This window comes from Eschrichtius robustus, chromosome 4, assembly GCF_028021215.1.
Source record: "Eschrichtius robustus isolate mEscRob2 chromosome 4, mEscRob2.pri, whole genome shotgun sequence".
Taxonomy (NCBI): domain Eukaryota; kingdom Metazoa; phylum Chordata; class Mammalia; order Artiodactyla; family Eschrichtiidae; genus Eschrichtius; species Eschrichtius robustus.
Window position 1 is genome coordinate 87890583 of NC_090827.1, and position 14857 is coordinate 87905439.

At 35.9% G+C, this 14857-nt stretch overlaps 1 protein-coding gene across 1 annotated transcript in view; it reads right to left on the reverse strand.

Moving 5' to 3' along the window:
* Positions 1-3219: 3219 nt before the first annotated feature.
* Positions 3220-14857, reverse strand: part of UBE2K (ubiquitin conjugating enzyme E2 K) — a 71757-nt gene continuing 60119 nt past the window's right edge. Inside the window, exons 5-7 of the mRNA XM_068543081.1 lie at positions 6920-7019; positions 3819-3947; positions 3220-3487 (exon numbers count right to left, since the gene is read on the reverse strand). Coding sequence (XP_068399182.1) covers positions 3413-3487; positions 3819-3947; positions 6920-7019 — 304 coding nt within the window. The 3' untranslated portion in view covers positions 3220-3412. The remainder of the gene's footprint in view (positions 3488-3818; positions 3948-6919; positions 7020-14857) is intronic.

Below are 14857 nucleotides of genomic sequence, written 5' to 3' on the forward strand. Positions count from 1 at the left end.
CTGGTACTAAAAGAATGGAAATGCAAATTTTTAAAATCAATGGTTTGTACCCTGGAATTGAAGTTTCTTGAACTAGAAAAAGTGATTAATACAACATCATTTTGTACATCTCCATGAAATCAAGTTAACTGTAAACAGCTTCCTTTTCCTATCCAAACACTGTTTCCATCTAGGTACAAGAGTATACCTGGCTCCAACTCTTCCAAGCCCAAATCCATCTTTAAAACACCACAAAAAAAAAAAGAAAAAAAAAAAGAAAAGCTTTTGTTTCCTGTGCTAACAAGGATCGTGTAATATTATTATACCCCTATTGTAGAGTTTTAAAAGCTCAAATCAGGCATACACTTAGAGCCAAGAACTGCTTTTCACATTGATAAACTTATAAAGCAGTAGTAACACGATATGCTGCATTCTGTAGTGCATAAATAAGCAATACCCACTTTATCTGCCAATTCTTTCTTATACTTTAAAATTATTTTGCATAGTTTTAAGCGCCACCAGCAATCACAAACATTAAATACTTCCAAAAAAAGAAAAATTATGTCTTTCATTCCATAGATAACTCTCCTCAAAAGCAAAATGGTCAGAATACAAACACACATATATATACTTGAACGTGTTATTTAAGTAAATCATAGTCACAATTCCAAACATTTGGGGGAGCCAACACAGAGCATCTGATTTAGTACCAGTTTCTCAAATATTTATATATCTTACCGTATACTTATTTGGGTCACAAATTGCTACTCATTCATTCAGTCATCTGTACTGAAATATTACATAACTATTTGTTCTTTTAAAGGTCAGGCACATACTCAGGAAACAGACCTGATTACAGTAAAAGCCTATAGGAGTATCAGTGACTTGTAGCAAATCTGTCTGCCCTAAATGGGATAAAACTATTTATATTTTGTACCATAATTTTTGAGGCCTTCACAACTGACAAATCACAAATAATTGAGAATTATAAAAATAATTTCCATCAGGGTACCTCTTCCCTAGACCTGCACTTCTAATGTTCTTTTTCCAAACATATATAAGACCACAGAAAAGAGCAACTGCCTTTATTTCTATGTTTGGGAAATAAATCTACCTGTAGAAAAATAGGAAAAAAACAAAAACAAACAAAACAGAAGGCGACAGTAGGAAATGTACCAGAAAAAGAAAGAGATTATCACATTAAATGTAAATGAGGTAAATTTTAGAAATGAAAAATCCATTATGAAGAACCTCTCATACAAAATATTGTACTTTTCAATTTCCTGGGCATTGGGGATGTTGAATTGTAGTTAGATGAGTAAACCCTAAGGGGCTAATGTGCATAAAAGTCATAGGCAAGGTATAGCTGCCTCCAAGAGCAAAGTATATGATGCTTGACCCTTAGTAAATTCTCAGTTCTTTCTCTCTCATTTGTCAAACCACAGGACAATTAAATATACCCTGATAAAATGGGCAAATAGTAAACTGGGTAGAGGTGTCTGATATTTAAAATAATCCAAATATTATTAATATTACCAAGCCACCCGCCACTAAAAAAAAAATTAATTCTAACCAACAATGGAACAAAACTGTCCACATTTTCACACAATTCCAACCTTACTTCAAAAATATAAAGAAAAGTACATGGTTTTAGCTATTTAAAATAAATAAAGAAAAATCTTGTTTCCTTTGGCATCTTTAGAAAGTAACTAAACTACAACAAAAGGAGGTGACTGTGTAAAGAAATTTATACTTAAGCAAACATATGGGGAAAAAACCAGCAACTTGTGTTTAGTATGCAATAAAATCAACTACAAGAGTTTACTATTGATTAGGAAAGCCTTACAAGTTTTTGGAAGAACCTCCACATCTTAACATTACAATATATTTAATAATGGTTCTTTTATTGCTTCTAAGATTGAGAAGTCAAATGAAATTATGCTGAATTTACGGTTCAAAACTATTTTCCAAACACTTAACCATTATAATTTAGGATAAGTAACACTTGAAGAAAGCAAACCTTTTATAATATGACTTTCAGTATACAGCCTTACTTTAATTCATTCTGATTCCATTACATTTTTGTTATTTTTGCATTGGTCCTGAATATGTAATAAGAACTGTGTTTCTATGTATAGAACAGCCTACACAAATCCATTTCACCCTTCATAAAATGGTCACATTAGTGTTTGAGCTTGCAAAACTAATAATTTTCAAACTTTTGAACTTAGAATGAAATGTAAGTTTAATACGTATAGAAAGTCTGACTATGTACAAGAGAAGGTAAAGTTTTCAATTCTCATGTTATCAGAAACATCATAAAGAAAGCTAGATTTATAACACACTTCTATTCCTATGTGCATCTGAAGTATGTACAGTAAAACACCAACACAGCTTTCATGTGTCAATAGGGGGAAATGCAAGCAAGAGTGACTTTTAAAGGATCTGATAAAGCAATCTCTTATAAAGCCAAAATTAGGCTTAAAAAACTGCTAACAGTTGATTTCATCCTTGCAAGTTGTCAAAGAAAAATTTCATCAGTTTAAAAATAGAAAGATGTTAAACTCACTGAAAAATTAAGCTGGGTTCTTTCATTAAATCTGAGAATACTGCAACATCAAGTTTTTACTGTTTTTGCAAGAGAAATGAAACTGGCAGCTCCATTTTTACATTATTACTTACTTATATATGAAAGTTCTAAGAGTGAAGAATTGTGACAAAACATACCAAATGGACAACGTAAAAATGGAGCAAGGGATACTGTCCCTCAGCACATTTCCCCACCAAATAGAGAAATTTACTATTAGAATATTAGCTGTGTGTGGTAAGAGGGGAAAAACAGATATGGTGTCCCAGTCTGTTGACAAGGACAAAAAGGCTCTGAATAGGTCACCATCTTCAATTCTGAATAATCTCTTATTTAAGAATTCTCAAATGCTTAAAATGGTGGTCTTTTCAGCTACCCATCCTAAGAAGTCAAGTACAAGCATGCAAGTAAATTCACAGGCACAGAGGATCCATGTTAAAAACAGTTAAGGTAGCTGTGATGCAACATCAACAATTTGAATGGCCCTGACACACTCAAAATATTATCTTAATTATTCAACGAAATCCTGAAGCAAACTCTTGCTAGTCTTGGTACACTGCTAAACACTAAAGTAGCATGTTTTTTCCATGGTTTTAGCTTAGCTCAAAGAATTTTTACACTATTAAGTAAGAAAAAAATTAAAGTATTTCCCCTTTTTAAATTTACAGAGACGTTTAATTAGCTTTATTTACAGAGCAGAGATTTTTTTCAGTCTCCAATGGTGCCTAGATAACATCATTAGGCAAGAATGCCAGTTTAAAAGAAATCTACGCAGAATCCTAAAAATAACAGATGTTGATGCTCCTCAAGAAGGGGCAAGCTTGACTATATCAGCAGCTCTATGTCTCAGTTACTCAGAAGCAATTCTGTTGCAGTCTCTACATCCCAAGATTTTGAAGACAAGGCCACTATTACTGCATTCTGTAGAAAAGAAAAGGGGACAAAATAAATAAACAAATAAAATCTCAAGGAAACATTTTTAAAATACTGCATCACCCACTGTCTTTATATTAAGAAACCACACCTTGCTTTTTCATTTTTAAGTTACCTTGCACTTCATAAAAAGAAGCTTCTAAAACCAATGACTGGAATCAGCCAAAAAAAAAAAAGAAAGAAAGATCACTGGTTTTAATAACAAAGATTGTTTATCAAAATTAGATTTAGGGTATTTTTTGAGCCACTTTTGTCAGCCAAGGATTTGCAGCAATAATTTAATGAATAAGTAAAAATCAACATGCCTTTATGTACTTACCCTATCAAAGCCCATAGCACATAGGTTTTCTATTTTTTTGGTGTATTCTGGACTAGAAACTGGTGCTCCAGCATACACATGTGCCCAAAGTCGAGCTGTCTGTTTGAACATTTCGGGATTTTGTTTGTACTAGATGGGGGAAAAAAATTGATTGGCATGACAATGCAGTTATAATATTCAATATAGTAACTCATCTCTTAATTGCCTAAAAACCTGATTTTTCTAAGTAAAATGTAAATAAATGTAGATTAGATTTTTTAAATGTGACTGATTCACTTTCCACTGCAAACAAACTATGTCACTCAAGAAAAGACTGTTTAACCTGAAGCTGTGATTCACAAGTTTCACTGAGGAAAGAAAAACAAAAATAACGTTTATCAACTTTAATCTCCAATTTCAACAAAGTAGCAGAAAACTAATACTAAATGGAGTTATTAGAGTTGTCTCTAAACACTGTGCAGTGGTAAACATTACAGAGATAAACAGAATTACTAGCTTCTAAAATTATGTGGACATTAATAAATGTGACCAACTTTTGTATTAATCATAGCTCAGGCTAGAATACAACCTGACTTTGCTGTTTTGCTAGAGCTGTATTAGTGTACAGTGATTTAAGAAAACCCCATATGCAAAGTCCTAACTTACAGCACGTTTTGAGATGATTATGAACTCACCATAGAGTACTTTTTAAAAGGTAAGACTTTCCATATGCATTGGAAAGAAGTAAATTTATTCTCAAATATTCTGGGACTACCATTAATTAATAAAGCCAAGTATAAATTTAAAATATTAAATTCACTTTAATATTTCTTAAGATATTTTATACACATTAAATATTTCTATACATTAAAATGATAAATCTAGTTTCTACCATTATTAAAAGGAAATAAGTCAAACTACTGAACAGAGTTAAAAGAAAACTGAGTCCAACCTCAAACTTTGAGGCTCAGAACTCAACAGGAAATCAAAGCTGGAACTCAAGCCATGTTTCTGACTATCAAAAATGAATGAATAGCACATATATAACATGTTAAACCATAATTCTAAGCACTCTAAGGCAAATAATAGTAGACCACATTAACCAGGATATGCACAACATAAGGAGTGACGAACTTTTCAAAGGAAAGGAGGAAGTTTCTAAAAGGAAATGTTTTCTTAGGCAGAGGAAAAATGGCGGACTGGGTGAAATGACATGTAGGAATGACACCATCTTGAACAGCATGAGTTTGAAGAACAGTAAGAATTTAGGAGATGAAACTGGGTTTATAGACAGTTCAAATCATGGAGGAACTCTTCAAACTAAACAATTTGGACTTACCAAGTAGGTGATAGTAAAGCTACTAATAGGTTTTTAACAGTAAAGTGAAATAAGATTTACACTTTATAAAGCTAACTGCTATCAGTGTAGAATATGAGGGAAAGAAGAGGCTGAGGTAGGGAGCTCCATCAGAGCAGTCAAATGAGAAATTTTTAAACATGTGAATTAAGGCAATCAGAGAAGTATTACGACAGAGAGATACTGGGATACGAGAGAAAAGGAGACATAGAGAAGTACTCCAAGTCTGTGACTGGGATATATAAATAAGCTGATTATATTACAGAAGGATGAACAGGTTCACAGGTTTAAGATTCTGCATCCAGTTTTGGGAATGCTGTACTAAGGTACCCATGGAATATTCATACAGAGCTATCCATTTCCAAACAGGCTCTTGGGCTCAGGACAGAGGTCAAGCCTGAATATCGTTATCAACATACAGGTGGTAACATCAGCGTGGATATGATCATCCAAGTGAGAGTATATCATGGAAAGTGAAAGAAACAATGTAAGAACTGAGAAAGTATATTTAAAAGGGAGGAGAGGTAATTCCTTGGTGGTCCAGTGATTAGGACTCTGCACTTCCATTGCAGGGGGCACGGGTTCAATCCCTGGTTGGGGAACTAAGATCCCACAAGTCATGCAGTGTGGACAAGAAAAAAAAACAAAAACAAAAATGGAGGGTGGGGCAGAGGGGGGCAGAGTGGAGAAAGAAGAGAAACAACTGTAGGAAGCAGGAGGGAACAACCACAACTATGAAGATAGGAAAAGAAAGTAGTATCTCAGAAGTCAAGAGAAGAAAAAACTTCTAGGTTAAAAAACAAAAAAACACAAGGCTCAATAAATCCTAATGGCTTAAAGCAGGGGTCCCCAACCCCCAGGCTACAGACCAGTACCAATCCTCGGCCTGTTAGGAACCGGTCCACACAGCAGGAGGTGAGCAGCCAGCGAGCAAAGCTTCATCTGCCGCTCCCCATTGCTCGCATCACCGCCTGAACCATCTCCACCCCCCACCCTCCGCCACTGGTCTGTAGAAAAATTGTCTTCCACGAAACCAGTCCCTGGTTCCAAAACGGTTGGGAACCACTGGTTTAGAGTATGGGTTGGCAAACTTTCTTAAAGGACCAGATAATAATAATTCAGGCTTTCAGACAATACTGTCTCTGTCATAATTATTCAATTCTGCCACTTGTAGCTGTGAACAAATGGGGGTGGCTACGTTCCAATAAAACATTATCTACAAAAACAGTCAGCCTGGCTGTAATTTGCTAACCTCTGCCTTGGAAATCAAAGATCACAACTGAAAAATATTTATTCCATTTGGCAATTACAAGGTTTTTGATAACCTTCACCATGCAACTTCAGTGCCACAGTTGGAGCTGATTAACATTATCATCAGGGAAGGATCATCACTGAATTAAGAGACAGATAAATGGATACACACATGGTAAACCACATGTAGTAAAATGTTAATCATAGAATCAAGATGGTAGGTAGATATGTGGGTATTCACTGTGTAATTCTTTCAACATTGTGTGTTTGAAAACTTCATAATATGTTAGGAAAAAAGCATCTACCATATAAACAATTAAACTACTGTGTTAAAAAAAAATCACAAAATTAGGTTTTCACTATTACATCTGATACAATAATCTCACAGCAAGAAAGGAAACCATTTCCAAATTTACTTTCAATAGACGTCTGCTTCTGTTCTAACCACTGCAAACCACTAAAGTAAACACTCATAGGTAAGTAAAAGAAAGTCTTTCAAAAGCAGCTACCTTACCTGATTTGCTACTACTGCATCTTGTGGATCATCTGGTTCTGCAGCTGCCAGTAGCGCTTGCAATGACAATAATACCGTGCGGAGAGTCATTGCTGCTGCCCTGAAATTCAGAATAGGAAGATATCCCAGTTAAGAACACTTTGCATGACGAACCAAAATAGAGGTTTTCTGAATAAAACTGAAGCTAAAAATAATCTAGTTTTTTATCTTAATCATATAATTAAGTCTTAGAAATTTATAATTATATATCTGCCTACCATTTTTTTTTTTTTTACAACAAATGAGTCCTTCTATTTCTTAAGACAACTCAAATTGCCCTTAATTGGCTTAGTTTTTTTCGTTTTGCCCGTGTTGCTGACATATCCTTATGGTCAGCTTTATCTACTGACTTACTTTCTATCCATTTCTCTAGACACAAACTTAAAATAAAGTGATAAAGTAACATGTGAAACTTCCTTTCTGTGCAATTCTGAAAACAAGATACCATCAAGCAAATATCCTTTATTTTCAAGAAAACGTAAAATTACTTGGAGGGCATTATGCTAAGTGAAATATCAGATAAAGAAAGACAAATACTATATATGATAGCACTTAAATGTGAAATCTAAAAAATAAAACAAACTAGAGAATATAACAAAAAAGAAGCAGACTCAAAGACAAAGAGAACAAACTAGTGGTGACCAGTGGGGAGAAAGGAGGGAGGGGCAATATAGGGATGGGGTGTAAAAGGTACAAATTATTAAGTATAAAATAAGCTACAAGGATATACTGTACAACATGGGGAATACAGCCAATACTTTATAATAATAATAAATATATACTATAAGTATAAATGGAGTATAACCTTTAAAAATTGTGTATCACTATATTGTACACCTGTAACTTATAATATTGTATACCTGTAATTAACATAAAATTGAACACCTGTAACTTATATAATACTGTACAGCACCTACACTTCAAAAAAAAATGAAAGAAAATTAAAAAATCATTCTACAACATTCTGAAAAGGGAAAATTTTTTGCTTAATATACATAATATTCATGCCCCTAAATGTGTTTATAAAGCAAATATTTATCTAGAAAATGGTATCTACCTAATCAAAAAGGACTCTTAGCATTTCTGTTAAAAAATTACTTGACCAGTTAATATACAAATATTTCTGAATACAATAGTGAAATACCATAGTAGTGAACTATTTTAAATGTTGAATATTATTTTTTTTAGAAGATCATATGGTTTTTATTCTTCAATTTATTAATATGGTGTATCACATTGATTGATTTGCATATATTGCAAATGTTTGATAGAATTCACCTGTGAAGCCATCTGGTCCTCGACTTTGTTGGAAGATTTTTTTTTTTTTTTTTCTGGCTGTGTTGGGTCTTCGTTTCTGTACGAGGGCTTTCTCTAGTTGCGGCAAGCGGGGGCCCCTCTTCATCGCGGTGCACAGGTCTCTCACTATCGTGGCCTCTCTTGTTGCGGAGCACAGGCTCCAGACGCACAGGCTCAGTAGTTGTGGCTCACAGGCCTAGTTGCTCCGCGGCACGTGGGATCTTCCCAGACCAGGGCTCGAACCCGTGTCTCCTGCATTGGCAGGCAGATTCTCAACCACTGCGCCACCAGGGAAGCCCTGTTGGAAGACTTTTAATCACAATTTCATTACTTGTGATTGGTCTGTTCATATTTTCTATTTCTTCCTGGTTCAGTCTTGGAAGATTATACCTTTCTAAGAATTTGTCCATTTCTTCCAGGTTGTCCGTTTTATTGGCAAAGAGTTGCTTGTAGTAGTCTCTTAGGATGCTTTGTATTTCTGCTGTGTCTGTTGTAACTTCTCCTTTGCCATTTCTAATTTTATTGATTTGAGTCCTCTTCCTCTTTTTCTTGATGAGTCCGGCTAAAGGTTTAGCAATTTTGTTTATCATCTCAAAGAACCAGCTTTTAGTTTTATTGATCTTTGCTATTGTTTTCTTTGTTTCTACTTCATTTATTTCTGCTCCGATCTTTATGATTTCTTTCCTTCTACTAACTTTGGGTTTTGTTTGTTCTTCTTTCTCTAGTTCCTTTAGATGTAAGGTTAGATTGTTTGAGATTTTTCTTGTTTCTTGAGGTACACTTGTATTGCTATAAACTTCCCTCTTAGAACTGCTTTTGCTGCATCCCATAGGTTTTGGATCGCTGTGTTTTCGTTGTAATTTGTCTCTAGGTATTTTTTAATTTCCTCTTTGATGTCTTCAGTGATCTCTTGGTTATTTAGTAACATATTGTTTAGCCTCCATGTGTTTGTTGTTTTTACACTTTTTTCCCCCATAACTGGTTTCTAATCTCATAGCATTGCCGTCAGAAAAGATGCCTGATATGATTTCAATTATCTTAAATTTACTGAGGCTTGATCTGTGACTCAAGATGTGATCTATCCTGGAGAATGTTCCGTGTGCACTTGAGAAGAAAGTACAATCTGCTACTTTTGGAAGGAATGTCCTATAAATATCAATTAAGTCTATCTGGTCTATTGTGTCATTTAATTGATATAAATATCAATTAAATCTATCTGCTTCTATTGTGTTTCCTTATTAATTTTGTTTCGATGATTTGTCCATTGGTGTAAGTGAGGTGTTAAAGTCCCCCATTATTACTGTGTTACTGTCGATTTCCTCTTTTATAGCTGTTAGCAGTTGCCTTATGTATTGAAGTGCTCCTATGTTGGGTACATATATGTTTACAATTGTTAAATCTTCTTCTTGAATTGATCCCTTGATCATTATGTAGTGTCCTTCCTTGTCTCTTGTAACATTCTTTACTTTAAAGTCTATTTTATCTGATATGAGTATTGCTACTCCAGCTTTCTTTTGATTTCCATTTGCATGGAATATCTTTTTCCATCCCCTTACTTTCAGTCTGTATGTGTCCTTAGGTCTGAAGTGGGTCTCTTGTAGACAAGCATATACTTGGGTCTTGGTTTTGTATCCATTCAGCAAGCCTGTGTCTTTTGGTTGGAGCATTTAATCCATTCACGTTTAAGGTAATTATTGATAAGTATGTTCCTATTACCAATTTGTTGATAGTTGTGGGTTTGTTTTGTAGGTCCTTTTCTCTTGTGTTTCCCACTCAGAGAAGTTCCTTTAGCATTTGTTGTAGAGCTGGTTTAGTGGTGCTGAATTCTCTTAGCTTTTGCTTCTCTGTAAAGCTTTTGATTTCTGTCATATCTGAATGAGATCCTTGCCATGTAGAGTAACCTTGGTTGTAGATTCTTCCCTTTCATCACTTTAAATATATCATGCCACTCCCTTCTGGCTTGTAGAGTTTCTGCCGAGAAATCAGCTGTTAACCTTATGGGAGTTCCCTTGTATGTTATTTGCCATTTTTCCCTTGTTGCTTTTAATAATTTTTCTTTGCCTTTAATTTTTGTCAATTTGATTACTTATGTGTCTCGGTGTGTTTCTCCTTGGGTTTATCCTGTATGGGACTCCCTGCGTTTCCTGGACTTGGGTGGCTATTTCCTTTCCCATGTTAGGGAAGTTTTCGACTATAACCTCTTCAAGTATTTTCTCGGATCCTTTTTCTCTCTCTTCTCCTTCTGGGACCCCTATAATGCGAATGTTGTTGTGTTTCATGTTGTCCCCGAGGTCTCTTAGGCTGTCTTCATTTCTTTTCATTCTTTTTTCTCTATTCTGTTCCGCAGCAGTGAATTCCACCATTCTGTCTTCCAGGTCACTTATCCGTTCTTCTGCCTATTATTCTGCTATTGATTCCTTCTAGTGTAGTTTTCATTTCAGTTATCGTATTGTTCATCTCTGTTTGTTTGTTCTTTAATTTTTCTAGGTCTTTGTTAAACATTTCTTGCATCTTCTCGATCTTTGCCTCCATTCTTTTTCCGAGGTCCTGGATGATCTTCACTATCATTATTCTGAATTCTATTTTTTTCTGCAAGGTTGTCTATCTCCACTTCATTTAGTTCTTTTTCTGGGGTTTTATCTTGTTCCTTCATTTGGTACAAAGTCCTCTGCCTTTTCATTTTGTGTATCTTTTTGTGAATGTGGTTTTCCTTCCACAGGCTGCAGAATTGTAGTTCTTCCTGCTTCTGCTAAATGTTGAAGATTACTAAAGAACATGCCCATTTTCACCACACAAATTAGATAATTCTAAACCAGTCGTTTTCAACTGGGTTCCTCATTTTAACCACAGAACAGAGCAAATTACTAAGTATTTTCTCAATTTCCCCAAGGATGGTATATAAATAGTACCATCCTGGATGCTTAGGAAAAAAGTTAATTATCAACAACAAATGTCTTAAGGAAATGTGTCTCACACAACAGTGTGGTTTCTTCAACCGGTAGCAGCAACCTCACTTGGGAACTTCTAAGAAATGAAAATTATTAGCCCTGTCCCAGACCTACTGAATCAGAAACTCTGGGGCGGTTTAACAGATACTCCAAGTGATTCTGATGCAAGCTAATTTTTGAGAAATACTACTTTAGTGCATTACAGCTTAAAGCGAATTGAGAAAGGCTGTCTAAACCAATAAAATTAAACCAGTATCACAAACATGTCTATATTTTATCTATTAGAGAAAAATTACAATGCAAATGGTTCTTCATCTAAAATGCTATCGGAATTGTCATTTATATTAAATTCCACAAAATGCAAACTAATCTATAGTGACAGCAGATCAGTGGCTGCTGGGGAATGGGGGAGCAGGAAGGGTGGGAAGGAGCAATTACAAAGGGACACTCACTAGGAAACTTCTGGATATGTTGGTTATGTTCGCTATCTTGATTTGTGATAGCTTCATGGATGTATCTGTATGTCCAAACTTATCAAATTGTGCATTTTTAATGTGTGCAGTTTAAGATAAATCACACCTCAATAAAGCATTTTTAAAAGTTGTGTTTAACAAAAAAAGCTATCAGAATAAAAAATTTTATTGATCAACTTATCCTTTTAGAGAAGCTACAAAAATAGGAAAAACTTTGGTTATGATGTTTTAAAATTAGGTGAAATGCTAAACTAGCATTGAAAAGAGAATAAAATTTTAAAAACTTTTTAAACCGCTACATAGTTATATGAAATGGAAATTTTTTTTTTTTTTTTTTTTTTTTTTTGCCACACTGCACAGCACATGGGATCTTAGTTCCCTTACCAGGGATCAAACCTGCACCCCCTGTATTGGAAACATGGAATCTTAACCACTGGACCACCAAGGCAGTCCTGTGTAATGGAAATTTCTAATTCTGAAACAGGGCTGGGAAAATAGAAATTATTTTTCTAGACTAAATTTCTAAATTTCCTATGAGCGTGCACAACTTATTTTCAACCAAAAGTTTTAACATCTTTAGAATGGACAATATTCTTTTAAGACAGTAATCAAAGCATAAAATTCCAAATTTAGTCCTTAAATGTTAATTCTTGTTCTACCATTCATTATCACTATTAACAAGATGAAATCTTTCTTAATTACTTACTCACTCTAACTTCATTTTATATTTGGGTAATTGTAAAGAGAATGTTTAAAGGCACATGCGCGTCAAGAGCTGCCCAGATATATCACCTTGAAGCTAACTTAAACCACTCAAAAAAGGACAAAAACATACAAAATATCACAGAAATAGAATATACAAAGCTGGCTACTCTAATATCCCAGTAAAATTAAGCATCCTGATTTAGAAATCTTTTGTTTTTTGGCCACACCACGCAGCAGGCAGGATCTTAGTTCCCCAACCAGGGATCGAACCCGTGCCCCCTGCATTTGGACCACTGGGCCACAGGGAAGTTACGCAATTTAGACATCTATAACAACACTTTAAACAAAATATTAAGTTATATGTTTAATTGATCCCACATGATGCGTGGCACGGCCAACAGAATAAATAAATAAAATAAAATTATTTCAAGGAAATGTATCTGAATATGGAAGAAAACTCTTCACTCAGAGTATTTAACTGTATATACTAAAACAATTATAAAACTCCATAATTTTAATTTACAATAAAAACATATATGTTTACATCTCAACAAGGCAATAAACATTATTCTTTACAATTTAATGAGCTCTCCTATTTACGATAGCCAGAACATGGAAGCAACCTAAGTGTCCATCGAAAGATGAATGAATAAAGAAGATCTGGCACATATATACAATGGAATATTACTCAGCCATAAAAAGAAACGAAATTGAGTTATCTGTAGTGAGGTGGATGGACCTAGAGTCTGTTATACAGAGTGAAGTAAGTCAGAAACAGAAAAACAAACACTGTATGCTAACACATATATATGGAATCTTAAAAAAAAAATAAATGGTTCTAAAGAACCTAGGGGCAGGACAGGAATAAAGAGGCAGACATACAGAAAGAGAAAAACAAATATAGTATATTAACGCATGTATGTGGAACCTAGAAAAATGGTACAGATGAGCCGGTTTGCAGGGCAGAAGCTGAGCCACAGATGTAGAGAACAGACATATGGATACCAAGGGGGGGAAAACTGCGGTGGGGTGGGGATGGTGGTGTGCTGAATTGGGCGATTGGGATTGACATGTATACACTGATGTATATATAAGTGATGACTAATAAGAACCTGCAGTATAAAAAAACAAACAAACAAACAAAACAGACACAGACATAGAGAATGGACTTGAGGACACGGGGAGGGGGAAGGGTAAGCTGGGACAAAGTAAGAGAGTGGCATGGACATATATAAACTACCAAATGTAAAATAGATAGCTAGGGCCTTGAACCAAGATGGCGGAATAGAAGGACATGCTCTCCCTCTTGTGAGAACACCAGAACCACAACTAGCTGCTTTACAACCATCGACAGGAAGACACTGGAACTCACCAAAAAAGATACCCCACATCTAAAGACAAAGGAGAAGCCACAATGAGATGGTAGGAGGGGCGCAAGCACAGTAAAATCAAATCCCATAACTGCTGGGTGGGTGACTCACAGACTGGAGAACACTTATACCACAGAAGTCCACCCACTGGAGTGAAGGTTCTGAGCCCCACATCAGGCTTCCAAACCTGGGGGTCCAGCAACGGGAGGAGGAATTCCTAGAGAATCAGACTTTGAAGGCTAGTGGGATTTGATTGCAGGACTTCGACAGGACTGGGGGAAACAGAGACTCCACTCTTGGAGGGCACACACAAAGTAGTGCGTGCATCGGGACCCCAGGGGAGACTGAACCAGACCTACCTGCTAGTGCTGGAGGATCTCCTACAGAGGCGGGGTGGGCGGGGGAGGTGGCTGTGGCTCACCGTGGGGACAAGGACACTGGCAGCATAAGTTCTGGGACACACTCCCTGGCGTGAGCCCTCCCAGAGTCCACCATTAACCCCACCAAAGAGCCCGGGTAGGCTGAAGTGTTGGGTCGCCTCAGGCCAAACACCAACAGGGAAGGAACCCAGCCCCACCCATCAGCAGTCAAGCAGATTAAACTTTTACTGAGCTCTGCCCACCAGAGCAACAGTCAACTCTACCAACCACCAGTCCCTCCCATCAGGAAACTTGCACAAGCCTCTTAGATAGCCTCATCCACCAGAGGGCAGACAGCAGAAGCAAGAAGAACTACAATCCTGCAGCCTGTGGAACAAAAACCACATTCACAGAAAGACAGACAAGATGAAAAGGCAGAGGGCTACGTACCAGATGAAGGAACAAGATAAAACCCCAGAAAAACAACTAAATGAAGTGGAGATAGGCAAACTTCCAGAAAAAGAATTCAGAATAATCATAGTGAAGATCATCCAGGACCTCGGACAAAGAATGGAGGCAAAGATCGAGAAGACGAAAGAAATGTTTAACAAAGACCTAGAAGAATTAAAGAACAAACAAACAGAGATGAACAATACAATAATTGAAATGAAAACTACACTAGAAGGAATCAATAGCAGAATAACAGGCAGAAGAATGGATAAGTGACCTGGAAGACAGAATGGTGGAA